Source organism: Pseudorasbora parva, chromosome 4, assembly GCF_024679245.1.
Source record: "Pseudorasbora parva isolate DD20220531a chromosome 4, ASM2467924v1, whole genome shotgun sequence".
Lineage (NCBI taxonomy): Eukaryota > Metazoa > Chordata > Actinopteri > Cypriniformes > Gobionidae > Pseudorasbora > Pseudorasbora parva.
In genome coordinates, this window is record NC_090175.1 from 42,947,137 (window position 1) to 42,964,010 (window position 16,874).

Here is a 16,874-nt window from a genome sequence, read left to right on the forward strand (position 1 = left end):
TTCCTGGACTGTTCCCACCTGATGGAATGAACTGCCGATTCGTGCTGCTGAGTCTGTAGTCATTTTTAAAAAACATCTTAAGACACATATTTTCCAATTGCACCTGACCAATAAAGAATAGCACTTAACTATCCATTAAATTTTCTTTGTTTGTCAAAAACAAAAACAAAAAAACATTGTTTGTGTACTGTGCTGATTAACTGAGACTTCTTACAGCTCTTACAGGTTGTTGGCCTTGTCTGTTTCGTTGCTTCTATTGCTCTCCCCTTTTTTGTAAGTCGCTTTGGATAAAAGCGTCTGCTAAATGATAAAATGTAAATTGGATAGTTGAAGATTGGAAAAATGTTGCCTGGTCTGATGAGTCTCGATTTCTGTTGAGACATTCAGATGGTAGAGTCAGAATTTGGCGTAAACAGAATGAGAACATGGATCCATCATGCCTTGTTACCACTGTGCAGGTTGATGGTGGTGGTGTAATGGTGTGGGGGATGTTTTCTTGGAACACTTTAGCCCCTTAGTGTCAATTGGGCATTGTTTAAATGCCACTGCCTACCTGAGCACTGTTTCTGACTATGTCCATCCCTTTATGACCACCATGTACCCATTCTCTGCTGGCTACTTCATTTATATTACGCTTTTAACAGACCCTATGGCCATCCAAAGCACTTTACATTTTTGCCTCACATTCACCCATTCATACACCGACGACGATGTCAGCCATGTAAGGCACCATCCAGCTCATCAGGAGCAGCTGGGGTTAGGTGTCTTGCTCAAGGACACCTCAACACTTGCGGAACCAGGGCTCAAACCACCAACCTTTCAGTTTGTAGAAAACCTACATGAACCACTAAGCCACATTAATAACGCACCATGATGGCAAAGCCGAGTTAAAGCTGAAGCAACAAAGCAGCCTTTTTTTCCCATCCTTAGTGTCACATTATCCTTCAGAAATGTAATATACAGATTTTTTTTTCTGCCTAAGAAACATTTCTTATTATTTGCAATGATGAAAAAAAGGTTTTCTGCTTAACATTTTTAAATCGTGATACATTATTTCCAGGATTCTTTGTTTAAAATTGAAAGCTCGAAAGAAAGCATTTTTAATTTTTGCTGAATAAAATCTATGAATTTGTATTGTTAAACGTGCACTATGTAGTATTTTTGCAGTATAAAAAACCACTAGGTCAGAGTACTTACAATATTCCAAATGTTTCTAACTATTTGTTAATTGTGAGAAAATTGCTATTTTAACCAAGGACCCGGCTCGCCTGTCAATTGCGTCATATCTGCGTTACCCTCGGTTTCTGGTTTTATTCTGCTGAAGCGCTTAACTTTAGCAGTGTGCAACAAGTGTCACAGCAGCCTCCGAGCGAACGCACAGAGTAACATCATAACATCATTTTAAACACACTTAAATGTATCGAATATGATAAAAAGAGCTGTCACCTCATATATGACCGGAAAAGCGGAAATAGCGCCGGTGGCTGTGTCTCGTCATAATAAAAGTCCCGCTGCTCGCAAGGCTTGTGTTGTTTATCTCATTAACAATCACCCCAGTGGCCTTGCTCAGCTCCACAACCCTTGGTCCTGTTCTGCTTCATACTACAGTAACGTTAATAACTAGGGCTCCACGATTAATCGAAATCGAACCACAATCGTGATTTGGGTAGTGTGCGATTATGAAAGCTAAAAGGCTGTGATTTTAATTAAATAAATAAATGCCCAGTGTGTTAGCGAAGAACAGTGCTGTGTTCAGGAGTAAACGCTGCTCCGTCTGAAAGACTACGTCGCTTAAAACGTGCGTTTGAGCAACAGGAGTCAAACATCTTCACAAACTAGTGAAATGTTCATAAACCTGTTCAACAAATGACAACGTTTAATAACATGTTTTACCTCACTTCATATCGTCAGTCGAGTGTTTGTGAGCTGATGTGACTTCTCATAACAGAATGAGGCAGACGATGCATTATTTTATAGTGCATTACATTATATGTCAATCAGCTCAGCACTGCATTATAATATACTTTATTATTATGAAAAAAGACAGCTTGAAGAACTCAAATACACCATATTTTGCTGCAGTCGTGTTTATTGTCATCATGTTTAATCAAAGTGTTACTATCTTCTGTTTATTTATCCTACAGCGTTAGCATCACATAAGGGATTTCCTGAAAACGAACGTCATTACTTCTTGAGGCAAATGTGGCTTTTCCACATTGTGGCAAAACCACATGTCCCAAGATTCTGTGCATAAACTTAGAGACATCAAACTACACCTTTGTTTTGAATAGGTGCCCTCTAGCGGATGGAAAAGTTGCATAGTGTACCTTTAAATAAATAAACAAACTTCAAATACTAGTGTAGATTTTCACAGAAATAACTAGAGCTATCAAAAATTATTAGAAAAATCTGATGTATCAGGTATTTAAAGCAGGTAAAAGCAACTGTGAAGCAGATGTCGATTCTTATGTCTGTAAAAATATTTAAAAAAATCATAATAACCCTTAAAACCTATTGTAATGCTTAACGTAATTATTATTGTATAATTCTTATAATTATTGTTACTATTATTAAATTCAGTTACTAACATTCTGTTATACTATTTATTTCAAATTGCAACACAATCTAGAATGGTCTAGAATGGCTTTTTGCTTTTTTGAGAGTTCTTTACATGAAAAACTCTTTTAGTAATCAGAAATATTAATGAACATGTTTTGCATTTCAGCTGTTTAGTCTGGTGAAGAGTGTGGTGGCAAATCATTACAGAGATGTACTGCGAGAGTTTGAAGAGCTGGATGAGAAAAACACCAGACGTCTGACTCAGGAGGACATGTACCAGTTACTTAAAAGGTGACAAACATAAGATTAGAAGAACGTATTCCCTTACATTTGTTTTCTGTCATGTCCTTAAGATTTTATTGTACAGTGAATGAATGCATGAATATCAAATGAATAATTGATCTGTTTTCAGACATGATGTCTTTATTAGTTCTATTAGCATCTCAGTTTGATAGTTAGTACGTCAGAAGATTTTTACACACACACACACACACACACACACACACACACACACACACACACACACACACACACACACACACACACACACACACACACACACACACACACACACACACACACACACACACTATTAAAGTATATGCTGGAATGTGTTATGCATTCCTCCTCAATGTCTTTAGCGCCATGCCGAATCACTGAGTCTTTCTCTGCGGTGTTTAGTCCTGGGTTTCTCCCAGAGTCAGCGGTCGTGACACAAGCATCCCTTGTGTGTCTCACAAGACCTATGCGGTCCACCCGAGTCTCCCAGCTCTGGTTCTTACAGAGCTCTTGCACTCTTTTGTCTTCTAAGACAATGCCAACGGAAAGCAGGCCTTTTCTCTTGGCAAATGATGCCTTAATTGTGCAAGTTAACAACCTGCTCCTTTTTTCCCATGAATAACAACGTATTTGGTTACAGAGCCTGAGAGAGCTGTTGGCACGGTGAATATCTAAGGCTGTGGGTTTTTCTATGGCCTGCTGCACGCTTGTTTAGTTGTTCCCATGCCTGCTTCACTTTCAGCTACATTGCTGTACTGTGTATCCCTGCTGTTCTTCTAATTAGTGGTGCTTGCAACCGTTACTGTTATAGGGTGGTGCAAGGATGACGTCAAAACCCGGAAGACTAATTCGCCACTGGTTCTTTAAGATTTTTCTATGGGTTTTTGTAATGGGGATTTTAAATTTATTAGTATTATATGGTCTAAACTTGATATTTTGTTCTACAATGTAAACTGCACACACTCACAACCCAAACATTCTTATCTAGTAACTTTTTTATATTTTTATAAAAATAACTTTTGTGTTTTCACATATGAGTGTTGAATTTGCATTGTATAACATAGTGTTCAAGTATCATTTTGTATACAATATAGTTTTTTTGTTTTGTTTGAAAAAAAGCTGTAGGTGTAAGTATTACATTTTTAACTTGTCCTGCACAATTTTTGCTATAGAGGATTGTTTTTTGCCTGAACAAAAAAACAGGAAAACCCATAGACTTGGATTGGAACAGGGACCGAGTCATACCTAGAGATCAAAATATCATAGTATTATAGCTGTTTTAGATTCCATAATTCCTGGCAACGATATTAATTCATCGTTTGTCTTGATGTTTTAATAAAATACTAAAATTTATATTTTGAATGCATGTTGATTAATCAATATTTAAAATAAAACTGTTCAAACATAATTGTTAAGTCCTCTTAAAACATTTTATTAACTAAAAGTAACTTTGCAAATAAATGTTGACTAACTCACATTGGAGCATAAGTAGACGGTTAGTGTTACTAGAATAAGTTGACATGTACTTGCAAAATTACTTATAGTGAGTATAATATCAAAATAAAGCTTTAGCTATAGCTTTTTCCCAATTTCACAAATGTTTGAATCACAAACGATCACTGTTTTTATTAATTCTATTTTTGCATCATGTTATTGATTGTAATTTTTAAGTGATTCAGTCTCTCGGTCTCAGGCTCTTGCCATGCATTTTTATATCAACCCTCAACCCTTGCCTCTTTCCTATAATGACTTTTCATTTCCATTAATTTGCCTTTCTTAGATATTTTTTTCTTTCAGTCTGTGAACTCACATGTTGTTGTGGTGAACCGAGTTAAGTGTCCCGAACTCTTCTGAACTGTTCACCCCATGGGAGAACCTCCTCCATTTCTATAAATTATGTATCTATTTATTTACTCTCCTCCCTCCCCTCCCTGTGCTGTTTTTCCAGCTCTTCCTTTGACCCCTTTGTGATTTCTCTCCCACCCTTTTTCGCATTCTTTTTCTACATCACCCTCTTTTATCTCTCTATTCATTTTTTGGCTGGAATATGGCGGCAGGCCTAAAAGGAGTCGTGGTCTGAATGGGGGGCATCGCGAGTGGATTTGCATAATCTGTGGCGTGGCACTGGTGCACAGACACAGAGAGAGACGGTGCCAACCAGTCCAAGGTGAACTGAACTCTCCTCGCCAGCTCAGAGATTAGTGACACTAACAGGCTTTACAGCAGCCGAGTTCACAGAGGGTTTGGCTGACATATCAGTGCCAACTTCTCTGGCTCCCACAGTGAACATTGTGTATGCGTGCGTGTGTGTCTGGTGAGAAACTGTTGCTTCTTTGATCGATTCCTACAAGAGACAAACGTGTACGTGTATGTTTGTTCACATGAACTGTATGTGCACATACTCAATGCAACTATGCCCAAAATGAATGGAAGAAACCTACTTCGCACCAGAAATGTTTGAAACAATAACTTAAGAATCATTATGTTGGTCATTTTTTAAACGTCTGGTATGAGAATATCCACCAACCTTTTAGCCAATAATGCAAACTATAAAGCGATGTATAAAGCACAGGTCACACAAAAGTCAAACCAACTGGCAAATTGATATTGGCAAATCTTTTACTCTCACATAACATTTTTTGTAAATTTCAGTTGAAATAACTGGATATGGGCCACAAAAAAAAAACAATGGACAAGGGTACGCGACCGCACCTTTACTCTAAACGCCTCATTTCTTCCGCTCCAGATAGGGGTATCCTAAACTTGTGTGATTCAGGTTATAGTTTTTATTTCTTATGCATACTGTATGTGATTATTTTATGAATATTTGAATTCCCTTTCTTTGTAAAGCCCTTTGAATTATCATTGTGTATGAAATGTGCTATGTACATAATTTGGCCTTGTCTACTCTGAAAATTCTCTGAAATTGGTCAAATTTCATAATACAATATAATTGTGACTAAATATGTCTATATATCAAATTAAAAAGCTTTAAGTATATGTTGTAAATGTACTATAGTCATTAAATAAAATATCCTTAGACACATATATATTCTTTAAGAATGACATCATATAAACAGAATATATATATATATATATATATATATATATATATATATATATATATATATATATATATATATATATATATATATATATATATATATATATATATTATATTATACCAGATCAGCATAAGGATTTCTGAAGGATCATGTGACTCTGAGGACTGAAATAATGACTTGAAAATTCAGCTTTGCCATCACATTAAAAAATTATAATTTAAAAAAATAGAATCAGTTATTATAAAATGTAATAATATTTCCACTGTATTTTACTGTATTTTTGGTCAAATAGATGCAGCCTTGGTGAGGCTTCTTTTAAAACATTATACAAATCTTACGAACGTACCTACAACCCAAATGTGTTTTTGTCTTTAAATATCCATGTTTACCATAACAGAGCGAGATCAGGGTTGTATACAGACGAGTGTTTGTTTGCTGTCAGATCCTCTCATAGTGTGTCTTCTCACAGTACTGCCCTTTCTTTAGGCGTGACACTGTGTTTGTGTATCTGTGTGAGACAAACTGTTGCTTCTGTGCTTTTGGTTGCCAAGTTTTAGCTTAAATGCAGTTCAAATGAAGGGGGTGAGGGGGTCTTTAGGGTGCGTGGGGTTTAAAGGGTACAGTGTTTGTATTCTTCCTCATCCCATCATTTATTATTCCCTCCTTGTTTTGCCATGCTTCCTCTCGCCCTGCTCAGGTTAGCGTTCCATCCTGAGGTAACTCGTGGAGAAGTCCGGAGGTTGTGGTCCTCTTTGTTCACCCAGCAGGATGGGACTGTGGACTTTCAACAGTTTATACGTCATTTTGGCCCATCGCCCAAATCCTGCTGTTATCCCAATGCCAAGTACAATCCCCCCAAACGTGGAGACAATGACTTCATGCGCCTCTCTAAACGACTCAACTGCGTCTCAGATATTCTAGTGGATGCTCTACGTGCCAAGGTGGGGGCGTGCTGTCAAAAAAAAGGTGTTAAGTTCTTTGCCTGAAAAGAGCTGAGCTATATGATTATGCTATTAAGATCATTTTCAGAAATGTTTTCTCTTTCGCTCTCAACAGGTGGAGTTGTCTGTTTCTGAGCTCTGGACTGAGTTTTCCGAAATGGATTTTTCTGGAACAGGCTTTGTTAGCAATGATGAATTTAAAGAGATTCTTATGAATCTCTGTGTTAATCTCAGCCAGTATGAGTGTGATTTACTGGCCAGGAAGTTTGATATCAACCATGATGGCAGGTAGAGACATTGCACAAACAAACATTATAAAGGATCAACCTAGCAATAAATGGATAAAAAATAAATCAAGACATTTATGCATGAATTTAATATTTTTATATACACTGTAAAAAAATGTCTCCAATTGAAAATTTTCTAGTGACTGATCTCATCTAAATTTTTCAGTTGGCCGAATTGAAATTCTGTGAATTGATGCAATTTAATTAACAGAAATTCAATTCGGCCAACTGAAAAATTTAGATGAGATTAGTCACTAGAGTTTACTAATGCATTAATTAAGCCTCATATTGTATAATCATACATAATCTTTCCATTGTTCCAATCCATTGTTACTTATCTATTGTTACACCAAAATATTATGCATTAAAATACATGAAAAACAACTAATTGCAAATGTTATGAAAAAATATGATAGCGTTACAATTCAAAATACAGTTCAGAATATGAATTATACATAAAAAGCTTCAAGTAAAGCGTTACCAAATAGAGATACGTGAATATACAAACAAATACATAAAAATAATAAAATAATAAATCTAAATGGTTTTGGAAATAGAAACTGGTGGAAACATTCATTCGTTCGTTCGTTCATTCATTCATTCATTCATTCATTCATTCATTCATTCATTCATTCATTCATTCATTCATTCATTGCTTCATAAAGCAGGGGTTTCAGCTGACATATACGTTTTGTGAAACACAATAAGGTTTGTTAAATATATCATAATATTTAATGTATAAAATGTGTGACAAGGTCCAAAACCAACAATATTTTAATTAATTGCAAGTAAATTGGCATAAACAATTGTGGGTAACACTTTATAAGTCAGTAAAAATTATTAGTTCATGATTAATTAATAATTTACAAAACATGACTATGTTCATAAATTATTAATAAGTGATAAGCTAACATTTTATACATGTTTTGTGAATTCAGTCATAAGTGGTTCATAAATGATTTGTTAATGATGAACTTATCATTAACAAAACTTGATTATATTTTTGTAACTTGAATAAGTGTTATGCGTAATATGCGAACAAGTTATAAATGTGATGTAAGTTATCTTAAAAAAATGTAAATCATGATATAAATCAAAGCAGATCAATAGTAGATGTTAGAGTTATTAGTTGATATATCATTTATCACGTATAAATCATTGATTTATTTATGTTAAAGTTGTTTTAGTATCATCTCAATAAGCAATGGTTAATCTTAAAAAATATGAACAAAACATTAATATATGATCAGTGTAACATTTATTGATTTGAGCAACGAGGGGGAGAGGACGCTGACGTTGTCTGTTCGCCGCTTTTCCACCCGATTTTAGTTTATATACGTTAATTATAAACTTTATTTTAATTTTATTTTTTGTCAGTAACTAGTATATTCAGTCAGTGCTAATTTTGGGACATATTGTTTGGATCTTATCGTCTCGGATAGCTCTTCTCGGCTGTTGACAGTTGACAGTTTGAATGGACTCCCTCATGACAGGAGAGGACTCTCATTGTTCACCACTTTTATACATCTAAAACCTTTTTTGTACGGATTTTTACGGTTTTTCTCCTAATTTCAAAGACTTTTACTCACCCCTGCTATCTCTTCCAAAAATCGGCTGTTTGCTGGAATTGCTGGGAGTTGGCGCATACACTCCTCTGCTATGGACCATCATCTCGCTGTGCCTGACAGTGTTCCAGCTCTGTTTTTCTATAATGCATAGCGCTAGTCAAAACCTTCCAGCGGCCGTCATGAAGCTTAAATATTCCATCCCACAGCTGCTAAATTTCAACGACCGCACATTTCCGGCGTGCATCGCGGTCATTAAGGAACTTGGACTTCTGCGCAGACCGCATTACATCCATAGAGGCTCTCGTCGCGGGCTAGTTTATCATCAGCCTGAAAACTGCATCAGCCATACCATCCATCTGGACCTCCGTTGCACATCTGCCACGTCATCACAACAGTGTTGCTCTCCGTTTTGGTAACACGGGAATCACCGCGAGATCTCACCAATCTAAACTGGATCGCACGGGAAACACCGCGAGATCTTTTAGCACAGCGCATGACAGAAAACGTGGAGTGGATTTTAGTGTTTTACGGCCAATGACGAGATTCACTACCCCCATCAACGCTCAAAATAGAACTTTTTAATGCACAATCCCTCACAAATAAGTCATCTTTCATCTAAGACCACATCATTGATAAGAGATTACGCCCCTCTTCCCTTACCAAAGATTCCCGTCAAATTTGCTTCAGGAACCTGAAAAACATTAACCAAGACTCTTTAACTACAGACCTTCAGCAATTCTCCTCTGTTGATCTCAGTCTCTGAGTCGGTTGACTTCTACAACAAGTCTCTGAGCAGCCTTCTAGATCTTCACGCACCTGTCATAACTAGAATGGTCACCTTCTCGCGCTCAGCACCCTGGTACACCAGCGAACTGCGGAAGATGAAGACGGCTGTGAGAGGCGTCTCAAGCTCTCAGGACTCACTGTTCTTAGGCAAGCCTATAGAGATCATCAGAAGGCCTACGCAAGGTCCTTGACAGATGCTCAGTCACAGTTCTACTCTTGCATCATCAACAATAACCCTGGAAACTCCAAGAAGCTTTTCTCCACTATAAATCACATCCTCAAACCGCAAACTCACTCTTTTTCAGAAGCCACAGAAGAGAGGTGCAATAAGTTCATGACCTTTTTTAGGAACAAAGTAGACAACATCCACTGCTTCTATCTAGCACCTCCACTCTGCCTGTCCCATCTGTTGATCCACAGCCAGGGACCTTCCAACATCTCTGCTGCTTCTCCATCATCACACAGCTCGAGGTTGAGGACATCATCAGAAAAATGAAACCATCCACCTGTGCACTGGATCCTTTCCCTACAGCCTTGGTAAAATCTAACCTCTGTGTCTTAAGTCCATTTATTACCAAGATTATTAATAATTCCCTCCAGACTGGCCTTGTTCCTTCATCTCTAAAAACTGCTATCATCAGACCACTTCTAAAAAAACCTACTTTAGACCCAGATGTTAATGACAACTACAGGCCCATCTCCAACCTCCCATACCTCTCTAAGGTGCTGGAAAAAGTTGTTGCTGCACAGCTTCAGGTCCATTTGGAGCATAACAATCTTTATGAGAAATTTCAGTCTGGTTTCCGCTCAGGACACAGCACAGAAACAGCTTTGGTCAGGGTCACAAACGATCTATTGATGGCGGCAGATGCTGGTTCCCCATCCCTTCTCAGCCTCCTGGACTTAACTGCAGCTTTCCATACAGTTGACCATAACATCCTCCTTCACCGTTTATATTCCACCATCGGTCTCTCTGACTCGGTCCACAACTGGTTTTCTTCTTAATTCACTGGGAGAACTGAATATGTTGCGTTAGGAGAAGCTACATCCCTGTCACACAATGTCACCTTAGGTGTTCATACTGCGGTGTTGTACACACCCTGTTCATACTCTACATGCTCCTTCTTGGCCGTCTCATCAACCGGCATGGGATTTCTTTTTACTGCTATGCTGATGGCACTCAGCTATACTTTAGGACAAGTTCATCTCCCTCTGCTGACCTCACACCATCCACTTTGATCACTTGCCTGGATGAGATAAAGGCGTAGATGAAGCAAAACTTTCTGCAGCTAAACAGCTCCACGACTGAAGCTATCCTAGTCGGCACTCCACTTCAGGTCCAGAAGTCCGTTATCACCAGCATTGCTTTCTCTGATCAGGTCATTCCACTTTCCACTTCAGTCACCAATCTGGGGGTCAGAATGGAATCACAGCTTACTTTTGAAGCTCACATCAAACACCTGTGTAAGACCTCCTTCTTCCACCTCAGAAACATTGCCAAACTTCGTCCCATTCTATCATTGGCAGATCCCGAGAAGCTTGTCCACGCCTTTATTTCCTCCAGGCTGGACTACTGCAATGCGCTCCTTATCGGCATCCCTAGCAAAAATCTCCAGAGGCTGCAGTGTATTCAGAACAGCACTGCTAGGATCCTCATGAGGGTGCGCAAATACGACCATATCACCCCCATTCTAAAATCACTCCACTGGCTTCCTGTGTCGTTCAGGATCGAGTACAAGATCTCTCTCCTTACGCACCAGTGCATCCATGGTGATGCTCCCTCCTATCTTAAGGAACTCCTCACCACACAAACAGCCACTCGTAACCTCCGCTCTATTTCTCTGTTTCGTCTTAAAACTCCCTCGACCAATCTCCGTACTATGGGAGATCGGGCCTTCTGCTCTGCAGCCCCCAGTCTGTGGAATGCTCTCCCTGACCACCTGCGGACTCCACAGACTATAGATGCTTTTAAGCGTGGTCTTAAAACCCACCTTTTTAGCAGAGCTTTTAATTGACTTGTTACTTCTTTATTTTATTTATTTTTTTCAGTTTTATTTATTTTATTTTATTAATTTACTTATTTATTTATTGTTGTTGATTGTTTTTAATTTTGTAGCACTTTGAGATTTTGTTTAATATAAAGTGCATTAAAAAATAAAATGTATTATTATTATTATTATTATTATTATTATTATTATTATTATTATTATTATTATTTATCTTTAATTGTATGCTGGTCTGTGTTCAAAAGCACACACATGCAGGATGCTAAAACAGTATTTTTAAGAAGAATAATTTATTTGTTTTCAAGGGGATAATCATTTATAAATGCAGTGAATTATGATAAATCCTTTCACTCATCAGCCCAGACGGGGTTGTGTGTGAGATCTGGTGATAATGTGAACCAGTTTCAGCTTCCATTGAAGCTCACTTTAGGTGTACAGCGGTTAAGGACTCCATGTGTTTCAGAGGAGACAGCTGTCTGTACCCTCACCAGTCAGTACACACTGCAAAGTGTTCACCTGTTATAAATAATGTGTAAATGCATGAATAAATAATTTGCAGAGCTTTCTGCATCCCCTTATCTAAACTGTGGACAATTCATCACTTGTAAATGTTACACATCATTTGTAGATCTTTCTTAGGGTTCTTACATTGTGTGTATGTGTAAGTAATTTACTTTCTAATCTAAAGTGTGAACAATTCATCAATGACCTGAACTGACCTTAACTGAACTGAACTGAACTGTAACTGAATTCACAAAACATACATAAAATGTTGGCATATCACTTATTAATGATTTATAAATGCATAGTCATGTTTAACTAATTAACTAATAACTTATAAGTGACTTATAACCGAACGTTAAAGTGTTACCCAAATTGTTACATAATACCACCCATCATACTTGTATTGGTAATAATATATCATAACTATCATGAGTGGAAAGAAAGGTATCATGTGTTTGTGATTAATTTATTTTACTGAATTTGGATTAATAACATGTATAATGCATTTACAATTTTTCTCAATTGCTAAAACACTATTTCTAAAACCTTGCTCCATTTTCTGAAAACGTTAAACACAAAACTTCCTCTTCAAGCACTATTCACAAAACCTCTGACTCCTCTGGCAGAATGAAACTTTCGCCTCAAAACAGTTTTACCTGTGTTCAAAATCAAACATGTCTCTGTTTAAAGTTCACTGCTCATAAACAAAGTGAACAAATGATACTCTATCAAGGAGTATTGAAACACATTGTTCAAAATAGTTCTCAGGGGGAAGTACATTTTAATCTCAAAACATGTTTCATATTTTCTGTCATTGTCATTTGATGAATGAAAACATGTTCTATCATAGTAGCTCAAAATTGATCCGAAAGTACTACTCTGCTTTGCAATTTTTTGTTCTTCCTGCTGCTTGTTGGCCTACCCCTATTTTTACCAACTCATTCTCATAAAATGCTTATATAATATATAGCACATATTGTATTTATTGCATGATGTATACACTGAAAAAAAAATCAGGTCTTTTGAAAATCAAAATTTTTCAGTTGGCCGAATTTAATTTCTGTGAATTAAATTGCATAAACTTCACAGAATTTAAATTCGGCCAACTGAAAAATTTAGATGTCACTAGAAATTTTTCAATTAGAATTTTTTTTTTTTTTTTACAGTGTAAACCACGTGCATATGATTTGCATTGTCATCCCATTGGGTAGGTTTAGTTGTGTGGAGTGCGTGCACATCTTCTTTTTCTTTTGGCTGTTCCCTTCAGGGGTCGCCACAGTGAATCATCTGCATCCCCTAATCTAAAGTGTGATAAATTCATCAATGTCATGTGTGTGCACATAACACGTTATAAAGTGTGTATCATACAAACACAAAAACTGTGTAACATATGCACATAACTCATTTTTGCTTATAAATCGCATGATAAATAAAATTCATGCTATAGATATGCATTTCCATTAGATTGGGCTGATTTTTACAGTACTGTGTTACGTCACGGACACGAGGAAACAGGAAATTGGTGCGAGGACTCAAGTGCAGTGAGAAAATTATAATTTATTATAAAATAAAACATAAACTCAACACAAAAACCCACGAGGGGGAAAAACACATAATCAGAACTGTAACATAACTCAAAAACATACCAACAGAGAAATCACGGGGAACCGGAAGACGCAGACATAACATACACAAGGATCCAACACAGACTGACAAACACAAGGAGATTATAAAGGGAACAAACAAGGCAGATAATGAGGGAGAACAGGTGGGGCAAATTAACCAATAATCAGATAACAAGGGGGAGGGAACTGACAGGGACACGAGCACATGCTCAACATAACAAAACCCACAAGTGCACACAAGACAGGACAGGCATGTGACATTACCCCCTCCTTAAGGAGCGGCTACCAGACGCTCCACTAGGGACGGGAGGGACAGACCCGGGCGGGACGGGAGGGACAGACCAGGGAGGGACGGGAGGGACAGACCAGGGAGGGACGGGAGGGACAGACCAGGGAGGGACGGGAGGGACAGACCAGGGAGGGACGGGAGGGACAGACCAAGGAGGGACGGGAGGGACAGACCAGGGGGGCACGGGAGGGACAGACCAGGGGGGCACGGGAAGGACAGACAAAGAAGGTACAGACAAGGGAGGGGTAAACAAGGGAGGAACGAGGAAAACAAAAAGTTCAGGAGGCCATGGTGGCCCACAAAGTTCGAATGGCCAGGGCGGCCCACCGAGTTCGGGAGGCCCACCAAGTTCAAGCGGCCGGGGCGGCCCATAGAGTTCAGGCAGCCAGGGAGGCGCGGTGAGAGCAGGACGCCTCAGCGGCGCACGGAGAGCAGGACGCCTCAGCGGCGCACGGAGAGCAGGGCGCCTCAGCGGCGCACGGAGAGCAGGGCGCCTCAGCGGCGCAGGGAGAGCAGGGCGCCTCAGCGGCGCAGGGAGAGCAGGGCGCCTCAGCGGCGCAGGGAGAGCAGGGCGCCTCAGCGGCGCAGGCAGGGCGTTGGGGAAACTTCTCCAGTCCAGCAGTATCCACCGGCACTGGGACCACCGGAATACGATCTGCTGGCATTGGGACCACCGGAACATGATCTGCCAGAACTGGGACCACCGGAACACGATCCACCGGCACAGGGACCACCGGAACACGATCCGCCGGAACTGAGACCACCGGCACACGATCCACCGGAACTGGGACCACCGGAACTGCCTCCGGGGCTTCGGATAAAGCCCTGTGCTCCTTCCACGCATGCAGGACTGCCACCACAAAGCATCCCATCACAGCCCTCCAGGCCGTTTCCGGACTCGGGACCACTGGAACGGAGTCCACCGGCACAGGGACCACCGGAACACGATCCACCGGCACAGGGACCACCGGAACACGATCCATCGGCACAGGGACCACCGGAACATGATCCACCAGCACAGGGACCACCGGAACACGATCCACCGGCACAGGGACCACCGGAGCACGATCCACCAGCACAGGGACCACCGGAACACGATCCGCCGGCACTGGGACCACCGGAATACGATCCGCCGGCACTGGGACCACTGGAACATGATCCGCCGGCACTGGGACCACCGGAATAATATCCGCCAGCATTGGGACCACCGGAACACGATCCGCCGGCACTGGGACCACCGGCACAGGGACCACCGGCACAGGGACCACTGAAACTTGGACCACCGGAAAAGGCACGGAGGGAGACTTCCTTCTCCTCCTCCGTTTCAGGACCACTGGAACACGATCCGCCGGTACTGGGACCACCGGAATACGATCCGCCGGAATCGGGACCACCGGAACACGATCCGCCGGTACTGGGACCACCAGCATATGATCCGCCGGCACTGGGACCATGGAAGGACTGGGGCCCAGGCGGTTGATGAATTCCCAGAATCCCAGACTCCCCATACTATCCATTACCTCCGGAGAGAGGGGCATGTCGAGGCAGAGATTAAAAGCTTCCTTCCACTCTGCCTCATTGAGTCTAAAATGGTCCACCTCCCTGAGGAACCTGCCTGCGAACTGTTGCACATCCGTCCCCTGTTGACGGATGTACCGGGAGTTCAGGTAACGCATTACCCGCAGGTTCTTCTCCCACTCCATAGGAGGATACCGGGAGAAAAAACAAAAACAAAAACGAAAACAACAAAAAAAAAACAAGTCCTGCTGAGTCCTCAAGTGGTTGGATCCTTCTGTTACGTCACGGACACGAGGAAACAGGAAATTGGTGCGAGGACTCAAGTGCAGTGAGAAAATTATAATTTATTATAAAATAAAACATAAACTCAACACAAAAACCCACGAGGGGGAAAAACACATAATCAGAACTGTAACATAACTCAAAAACATACCAACAGAGAAATCACGGGGAACCGGAAGACGCAGACATAACATACACAAGGATCCAACACAGACTGACAAACACAAGGAGATTATAAAGGGAACAAACAAGGCAGATAATGAGGGAGAACAGGTGGGGCAAATTAACCAATAATCAGATAACAAGGGGGAGGGAACTGACAGGGACACGAGCACATGCTCAACATAACAAAACCCACAAGTGCACACAAGACAGGACAGGCATGTGACATACTGTAACTGCATCCCACAAACTTGTCCTTTGTCTCTGTGATACTGTAATTCTTGTTCTTTGTTGATACGAACCTGCTACCGCAGTCAAAATCTACTGAGCAGTCAGTACTGTTCAGCACAATGTTCAGGGCCATACAATTTGTTCACTGTACAGCCTACAGTGCACTGTACTTATATTGGTTGTGTCTCATCATTTGAAACAGGTTAAATCAGTTGTGGTTGTGTTCAATCAATGACATTGTGTTCTCCATTTGTATATGATTGTTGCCACTTGTGTTTACCTGTATGGATGACGTGCATTAGAGTGCAGAATGTGTCTTGAGAATGAGAATGTGTACAGAGTTTTACTGAAAAGTCTAAGTGAGATCTGCAAATTGTGTTTTACCATGTGAAATGGTTTAAGGTATTGACAACAGACTGCACAACTAGTTAGGCGAGTTCAGGCAACTGAGAACTTTATTTAACCAATGGGGGTTAGTGTTTTAGCAACTGAGAAAAACAAATTGTAAAATATATTTTATAGAGAATTTACATTCATCTAGTAAGATGATACATAACTGAGCATTTCATGTCTTTATGGAATTCGTCATAAATTTGTTTTCTTGTTCTGTTAGTGTATCCTACACAGAATTCCTGAGGCCTTTTCTATCCCAGGGTCAAATATGGAAGGATGGGTCCAATATGGCTGCTGCTCTGCAGACTCCCAGAGAAACTAAAGAAACTGCTACTCCGGAAACATTAAGCCGGAGGATAAGGGAAAAGGTGATGCGTTG

At 40.1% G+C, this 16,874-nt stretch overlaps 1 protein-coding gene across 1 annotated transcript in view; it reads left to right on the plus strand.

The window, feature by feature from the left end:
* si:ch211-197n1.2 (EF-hand calcium-binding domain-containing protein 6) overlaps positions 1-16,874 on the plus strand; it is a 51,236-nt gene that overhangs the window by 32,829 nt on the left and 1,533 nt on the right. Inside the window, exons 14-17 of the mRNA XM_067442781.1 lie at positions 2,726-2,850; positions 6,601-6,844; positions 6,960-7,132; positions 16,716-16,863. Coding sequence (XP_067298882.1) covers positions 2,726-2,850; positions 6,601-6,844; positions 6,960-7,132; positions 16,716-16,863 — 690 coding nt within the window. The remainder of the gene's footprint in view (positions 1-2,725; positions 2,851-6,600; positions 6,845-6,959; positions 7,133-16,715; positions 16,864-16,874) is intronic.